Raw genomic sequence first — 8,383 nt, 5'->3', positions numbered from 1 at the left:
CTATGAGTAGTAAATTAGTGGATTGCATTTAGCAATTACTGCATTATTACTTACATGACTAATCTAGTTAAATAAGGGGTGTCCAAAGTGTAACTCTTCAACCTTGGAATAATTTATGGTGAAACCCAATAATAATTCAAGACTGCTAGAAATTTGTCTCTTCAGCAAATGGAAGTGATGCAGAAAGAAACACTTTGAAATTTTCTAGGATTTTATAGATTTTCAATGACAAATTTATATATTTTTCAATGGAACATCTTTGTTGCTGAAGATAGACTAAAACAGAATTTATTTTTTTATATGTTTTATTCAAACACTGCATGCTTAAAGTATTTTTATGCTGGCTAAAAAAACAAGAAAAGAATTCACAATAAAATTATTTAGCATTTTTAATGGTAAAAAACTATATATTACGCACATTCATCCATTGTTTGGCAAGCGGTCATCTTTTGGCCATTTGAAATCATCAACATAATGAACAGGGGCTTCTATATTTGCTGCTAATTAGCTGAGTGCTGTTTGAACTCTGTGTCTTTGTGCAGCTCGAGTAGCTCAGGGGATCAGAACAGAGTGCTAACATATATATACTTTCCGTTCCTGTGTTTTAAACTAACACTGGTCCTCCTCTGCAGCCCAGCACAAAGGAGCCAGCAATTCCCAAGAAAGCCACCCACAGACATTTATACAGCAGGACTGGCGACCGGCCGCTCAACTTGTGTTTCAGAACTCACTTGGAAGGCGGACAATTTGTGCTGCTGCGCCAAGGACAGGAAGTGCTTGCAGAGTGACAGGAAGTGCTCACCGCTGCAGTAGCCGAGGCTGGAACTGAGATAATGCCATTGTGTAAGCAAGCCAAGTGACCTCTCCCTCAGTGCAGAGTCCAGAGGCTGGCGTCGGGAGCCCTGGCCCCCACCCAGCCCCAGACTCCCCAGGCACGGGGCGGGGGACTTGTTGGAGGTACAAGTTTGTGGAAGGGGGGGATTGGAGAGAAGAGGAGCGGGGATATGAGGCGTGTCACCTCCCCTCCTCCGTCCCAGCTCGCCCCCCTTCTCACCAACTCCTCCCCTCCTTTGGGTTGACTCTCAACCTCACCTTGCAGAGGAAGTGTGGCTTCGACTCCAGACTTTATGACTTCTCCCATCAAACGCCAGGATTTTTCACTCCCACATGGAGCAAGAGGCGACCGGGGCACACTCATACCCACGCCCATGTCAACACACGCAGAGACACACACAAAGGGGTCCCTCTTTCTCTTCTCTCATATGAACGTGGGGGGGGGGGTATCAGGTCACGAGTGATAAAATAGATGATGACAGCATTATGGTCAAGATCCTGTCCCTTGCAACGCCTATCGGGACCTCGGTTGGTCAAAAACACCCTCCCACTAACCCCTGGAGGGAACGGTCCAGAGTCCCATGCTGTTGTCTGCTGGGGGGCATGCAAAGGTTGCATAAGCATCTCTCATATTTCTGTCAGCCCCTTTTGACACAACTGCAGACCACAACAAGATGGGAATGGTCCGAGAAAAGATGAAGCTGACAGGCCGGGGTCTGCAGCCCCTGATAAGGAGCTCGGCTGCCTGCGGGTGGTGTTTGGATTTCTGCCTGCAAACAGGCGCTTCACTCTCTGCAGTAGAAATAGCTCCAAGTCTAGACGTTTCAGGTGCAGCAGGTTGCTCTGAGCTCCTGGTGTTATCTTAGTGTGTGGGGAAAGTGCTCTAAGCTACTGTGCCTAAACAGTCACAGTTTAGGCATCAGAATGTGCAACAGGATTTAAAAGAGTTTATGTTTGACGAGTGGCTCAGGTCGTCTTGGAGTTTAAAACAGAAGTATAGCATTAATTTTTTTCTAAACTTTGAGAAGGATTGAGAACAAATACAGGGAAGTAATAGGTAACAATAAATAGTCATGACTTGATAGGAGATTCTCCAAAATAACCTTAAGTACAAGTAGCACTGTTTAAGACAGAAATCCAAGCAAACATGTATAAAATCATTTGATTATTTTTTCTTCAAAATAATACAATATAGTATACTATTTAATACTTTTACTATATCATATATATTACATTAGCATGTTTTTAGTCAGATTTGCTTGAAAGTATGAAATACTTACCCACTAAATCCAGTCGTAGCACTCAAATGCATATTGTGCAGAGTATCATACTTTGTTGACTTTGTTTGTGACATTAAACTAATTTTAATGTTGGACAAAGATCATCAGAGTAAGATTAAAAATAAGTTGAGTTCAATTTATCTAGCCAAAACAAAACCTTGGGATTCAAGATGCTGCTTGCATAGAAACTGCCTGTCAACACAAAGTAGGTTAGACGACCTCAAAAAGAAAAAAACTGAAGAAAAGTAGAAGCAAAGTCACTGAAATGACTGGAAAATTGAACAGTGGCTCCACAGAAGTGACCAATCTGCTGGATCTACACCAAGAACATCACATGAACAGTCAAACATGGTGATGGAGGTGTGATGGTCTGGGCCTGCAGACTATGGCCGCAGAAAATCCACCGATAATTGACTCAAAAATAAGAAGATAAAAGTATTTGACAAGCTACAAATTTCAACTGAGAAAGGATTCCAGGTTGTTTATTTAAGCTTTATCTGCTCTTATCAATTCAACCATGTGAGTTGTAAAGTTTATTTCAGGGAAATTGGAACCTCAAACAAGGAGTCATGCAGTGAAAGAAAAATATTATGAGTTTAAAAACATGATATTGCAAGATTTTATTGCTTAATCAAATTGTGCTACTTGATTAGTTACTGGCCAGGCTGTTTTGTGGAATCTATCAGCCTCACTGTAGATATAGTTTGGTATGTCATGGTTCATTTTTATATTTCTTTAGCTGTTTTTATTTCCTCATTTAATCAAAATAGAGTCTGTCTTCCTAAACGCAAGCCTCCCTCCACACATCTGATGACATTACAAAAGGCACACAGAAACTGAGCAGAGTTTCTTATAGTACTTTTCTTCTTTGCTTTACCTTTTTTCATATTTTTTAATTCATATTTATTTAATCCAATTACTATTTCAAAAGTGCGTACTTGTATTTCATATCACTGCAAAATAAGATATTTTTTTCATAATTTATGTATATATTTCTTAAATGCATTTCAATAAATTTGAGTAGCAGAAAAAATAACTAATTCTGCAGTTTAGTTAAAAAGTTCAACTCATGCCTCCAAGTAATAAAGTCTGATCATTTTAATGATTATGGTTTGCAGTTTGTCCCAAAAAATTATGTTTTTCTCTTTGAGAAAACTAGAACAGAAAATCAGTTGTGGTTATCTGGTGCAACGTTGCAACTTTTATACTGCAGTTTTTCCTTCCACCAATTTTTCATCAATGATCTTTGTGATCCCCTTGTGGAGGTGATCAAGGACTGTCTGTTGGAAGTCTGACAAGTCAGCAATTTTCTGTATGAGTGTGTAAACCATAACAGAACATCTCTACATCAAAAATATTCTCTCATAGTCTTATATTCTAAATGTTCTTATCATACATACAACCTCTACAAATATCAATGTGACTTTTGTGATTTCAAGTTTTCTCTGAGTTAGAAATTAGGAAGCTACAAAGCCTTCTTCTTATTCCTCAGGCTGAGTCCATTGATTCAAGGCTCTAATGTGGTTAACAGGCCAATACACAGACTGGTGATTAAATCTTTTTGCGTATTTAACCTGGAAAGGTGCCGATATGGGTCCGGTGGGTGGGGGGGGGAGAGCACACTGACTTGTGAATACTTGAGAGGTTGTCCTCATTTTGGCGCAAAAGTTGATACATTTATGTTAAATTCTTAAATGAGTCTTATTGCTCTGATGAATATACATTTGAAATCTGGTAGCCAGAACCCTCAGTGAGTATAGCGGCTCCAAAGCAGGGTCGGAGGCGGCGTGACGTGAACTTTTTTTTTTACACCTTTGTAGTAGTGGGCACTCCCTCTGCCCGGTGATTGGCTGCCTACGAGTTTATAGCGCACCACTGTTCACATTCACTGCTGACTTCTCTCTACCTTGTCACTTATTGCTGCATCTGTTTGTGACTTTCTCTTTTTCTTTCCAACTTTAACACAAGAGAGAGTCAAAATCTTTATTTTTTTAATATTATTTTTTCTCGTTGCTGTGGCGTGATTCCTGCGCGCAGTCCGGGCGCCTCTCCAAACACCTTCCAGAACCAGTTTGGACAGAAATGAGTAGTCCCGATGCGGGTTACGCCAGCGACGATCAGACCCAGGCAAGGTGCGCGATGTCAGTCATGATGCCTGGAATGGGACACTGCCAGTGGGCCGATCCGCTCAGTCCTCTCGGGGACAGCAAGGTGAAAAACGAGCCGTGCGCGCCAGGCGGCGGCAGCGGCGGCGGCTCCGGCGGTCAGGGACGCGGCAAGAGCGAGCCGCGGATCCGGCGGCCCATGAACGCGTTCATGGTCTGGGCGAAGGATGAGCGCAAGAGGCTGGCGCAGCAAAACCCGGACCTGCACAACGCGGAGCTCAGCAAAATGTTAGGTAAGTGCATTTAAATATGTATTTATTTAGGTCTCTGTTGCTGACACAGCATTTAGCTGTTAGAATTTGTTATTTTTGATCATTTCTACTGACAATTACATATTTTTATTTTTATCAGAACGTATCATTTAGCTTATTTAGTCATTGCCAGACTGCTTTAAATCGCTATTCTCATTCGGTTGTCTAATATTTACAGGGGTGCTTCAAAAAAACGTTTTAATGGGTGGACTAAGTTGGGAGTCACTTATGACCTTGTGGTAGGAAAACAACAACATCAAAAAACAGAACAGAGTTTATTGTTTTTATGTTGCTGTTGTTGGAGCTGAGAATAAGAGATATTTGTTTATAATCAACACTTTTCTGTGACACAAGATCCAATTATGCTAAAGGTAAATAATTATTTTAAATTTATGAATACATTACATGAATACAACACTCTTCAATACATGTATTCTAGTGCAATACAAAAAATCAATATGCTTTCCTACTGCATTTATGATCCTAACTAATATTTAGTTTTTGTACAACAATATTTCCATTTAGAAGTGTAGACATACACAGCTATTAATACGGGTCTGGTAAACACAAAAATGTTTTACGTATAAGAAAATAATACATATTGCACCTGCTTGCAAACATGTACTCTCCTCTCCAAAATTATTATTACTCAATTTTAGTACAAATATAAGACAGAGAGGATAAGGTGTCCTGCGAATATTAGGTGGCCCCTCTAGATATTTGATTTGTCGTCCTGTTTTTAAACTCTATGCCAGTTAAGCCACAGGTATAACCTCAAATTCCTGTCCCTATTCCCCTAAAATGGCAACAGGCTATTTTTATGTGCATCACCAGAGCCATGTACAGTATCTGCTGACGTATCACTGATCCGCGCCTCTTCACCTGCAGGGAAATCCTGGAAAGCCCTTCCCATCACAGAAAAGCAGCCCTTCGTGGAGGAGGCCGAGCGGCTGCGGGTCCAGCACATGCAGGACCACCCCAACTACAAGTACCGGCCCCGGCGGCGGAAGCAGGTGAAGCGGATCAAGAGGCTGGACTCTGGATATCTGGTCCACGGTGTTCCCGAGCATCAGGCCCCGTCAATGCCCGGGGACGGCAGGGTATGCATGGACAGCCTGGGTCTGGGCTACCATGAGCACAGCTTCCAGGTTCCCCCACAGCCGCTCAGCCACTATCGGGACGCTCAGGTGCTCGGGGGACCGTCTTACGAACCTTACAGCCTTCCCACTCCTGACACCTCTCCTCTGGATGCCGTAGAATCAGACTCCATGTTCTTCCCTCCACATTCACAGGAGGACTGCCACATGATGCCAGCGTACCCTTACCACTCTCAGGTGGCAGACTTTCAACCTCATGAACCGCTTTCCGGCCACCACAGCAGCCCCGGCATCATGCACCGCCACCCGGGCTCGGCTCCCGAGCAGCCCCCTCCGTCCTACATGAGCTGCCCCAACCCTTTGGCCATGTACTACACCCAGCACTGCAGCCCCAGCAACCCTAAGCGGCACCTTGGTGGGGCGAGACAGCTCTCCCCTCCCCCTGATTCCCACTCTCACTCGGCAGACAGCATGGAGCAGATGCACCACTCAGAGCTGCTGGGCGAGGTGGACCGCAACGAGTTTGAGCAGTACCTGAGCTCGTCCTCATCGGCCCGCACGGACATGCCCGGCCTGCCGTATGGGCCGCACGAGGGCGGCATGCAAGGACCCGAGAGCCTCATTTCATCCGTGCTGTCGGACGCCAGCACGGCCGTCTATTACTGCAGCTACAACAGCTCCTAACCTCCTCTTGCTGCAAAGGACACACAATCTTTGAAGCTAAATTTAAACAGAAATACTTTTATCTTTATTTTCCACTCCTGGCACAGTGAAGCTCCTGAGATTTTGTACTGTATCTGCTCAAACACTGTTAGAAAAGACGTGAAATATTTTAATCTTAACACTGGTTTTAACTTTTCTTTTCTTCTCGTGCAGGGATATTTTGTTTATAAATATTGTACAGTCACTAGTTTCAAATGTATGTATATACCGAGTTGTTGTTTTTTTATACTTTTGCACTTTTAGGAAATAAATGACTTAAAAAATATTTAGCGTTTGTATATATTATTCAAAATTATGTGAAATCTGTGACCTTTTATGAACCTTTCTTGAAGAAGAGTAAGAACTTAAAAATAAGAAATGTTTACTCAATAAGTTTTCCTTTTAAAAAAAAAAAACGAGAATTGAACATGGGCTGCTTACTGGTATTAAAGTTCCCTTCCCCCACCTGTTGCTGCAAACTTCCAGACAGTTGGCTAAAAGACGGCCACAATACTTTTTCCTTCATAGACCCAGCAAAAATTTTAAGGAGGCTCCTGTAAGAAAATCATTTTAACTTCCAGAAGAAAAAGAAAGAAAAATATGAAACTTATTTGAGTTGAGGGACTGCAGATGGAAATTGAGAGGAAGAAAAAAGTGTGGCAGAAAACACATTTCATTTCACAGATTTTATTTTACACCAAAGTTGGCACTGGCCCTGCCAAAAGTACCAATACCTGGCATGTGCTTGAATGGCCAGCAAGCTGACCTGACCCAAACTCATTAGAGAATCTATAAAAACCTACCAAGAGGAAAATGAGGAAACACTAGACCCAAAAAAAGCAACATTGACTTCCTTAACACCTCAGAGGTGCCACAAGCCAATCATGGGCTGACATTTCAATGTTAGAAATCCTTTTTTATTGGTGTTATACAATCTTAGTACTTTTTTAGACACATTATTAGAAAGTTTGGTGGTAGGTAAAACTGTCGCAGGGAGTCATGTCCACAAAATTTGCCACTTTTATTGGTTTTAAGAAACTGTCTGATAGCTAATATCATCTCAATCAACAGAAATGGATGGATGGATGGATGGATGAGTTTAATATTTTGAATTGAATTACTGAAGCTATTTAAATTTTTCAATGATTTTTTAAAATTTATTAAGACACACCTGTTTATGTGTACAACTGGTGCTTTTGTCAATGTATCCTGTAAAAACTTTATTCTCCATTAAGGAGCTACAAAGTTCAATTGATGTTTAGTTGACCTTATTTCTTATCTAAAACAAGGCAGTGTAGAAATGTTTCCATGCGTTAAAACAGGTAGTCAGTAAATATTGCATGACATTATAATATCTGTAAAAACCCATAACATGTATAATTTCAGCAGGAATATTCTATTATTTTTTTAAATAAAACACACAAGATCACAATGTCCATGTTTGCTAAAATTCTTTATATTTTTACCGTGAGGCAAAGATATCGTGATATTTTTGGATCAGATTGTCAAACCGGTAGAATCTCGTATCGACCCAGGCCTGGTGCAAATGCATCACCCTTGCTCTCCTTTAACAGTTCTTTAAAGGAGGAACTGTTAAAGGAGAGCTGTTTTATTTTACTTTTCCACATCCGCCTGAAGCTCCAGTTACTCACCTGGAGCCCGGGCAGTGGACGGAGTTCCTGCGACCCGACTTCCTGGCCCAGACGGAATGGAGGTAATCCCAACGTCGGCGTTACACACGGCTCCTTGTTTTCTCAGCACAGGACCGCGGTTTATGCTACGGATATCCTGTCTGTAAATGATTTGGTCTCTTCTGATTAATGCTCGAGGGGGTCATTAAAAATCCACCAAAGTGGACTACACCTTCACGGAGATAAAGTTGACCTCATCTATTCCACAGTCAACGCAGCGGTGACATCAGGATTTATTTCCGTGGGTATTCCTGAACGGCTACGATATATTTACCCGCTAAAGCCAGCACGGTGCGTTGACATCAATCAAAGTTATCAGGCAAAAATCTTTACGTGGTCAGACCGAACCTTGAGGGATGAGTC

At 41.9% G+C, this 8,383-nt stretch overlaps 1 protein-coding gene across 1 annotated transcript; it reads left to right on the top strand.

The window, feature by feature from the left end:
• The first annotated feature begins 4,015 nt into the window (after positions 1-4,015).
• On the top strand, positions 4,016-6,615 carry sox17 (SRY-box transcription factor 17). The gene is made up of 2 exons (XM_028005857.1): positions 4,016-4,512; positions 5,419-6,615. Exons 1-2 carry the CDS (start codon positions 4,197-4,199, stop codon positions 6,309-6,311), a joined length of 1,209 nt encoding a protein of 402 aa, XP_027861658.1. The 5' UTR covers positions 4,016-4,196; the 3' UTR covers positions 6,312-6,615.
• Positions 6,616-8,383: the final 1,768 nt, after the last annotated feature.

Source organism: Xiphophorus couchianus, chromosome 21 (assembly GCF_001444195.1).
Source record: "Xiphophorus couchianus chromosome 21, X_couchianus-1.0, whole genome shotgun sequence".
In the NCBI taxonomy this organism is placed as follows: Eukaryota; Metazoa; Chordata; class Actinopteri; order Cyprinodontiformes; family Poeciliidae; genus Xiphophorus; species Xiphophorus couchianus.
This window is presented reverse-complemented; position numbering and strand designations above follow the sequence as displayed.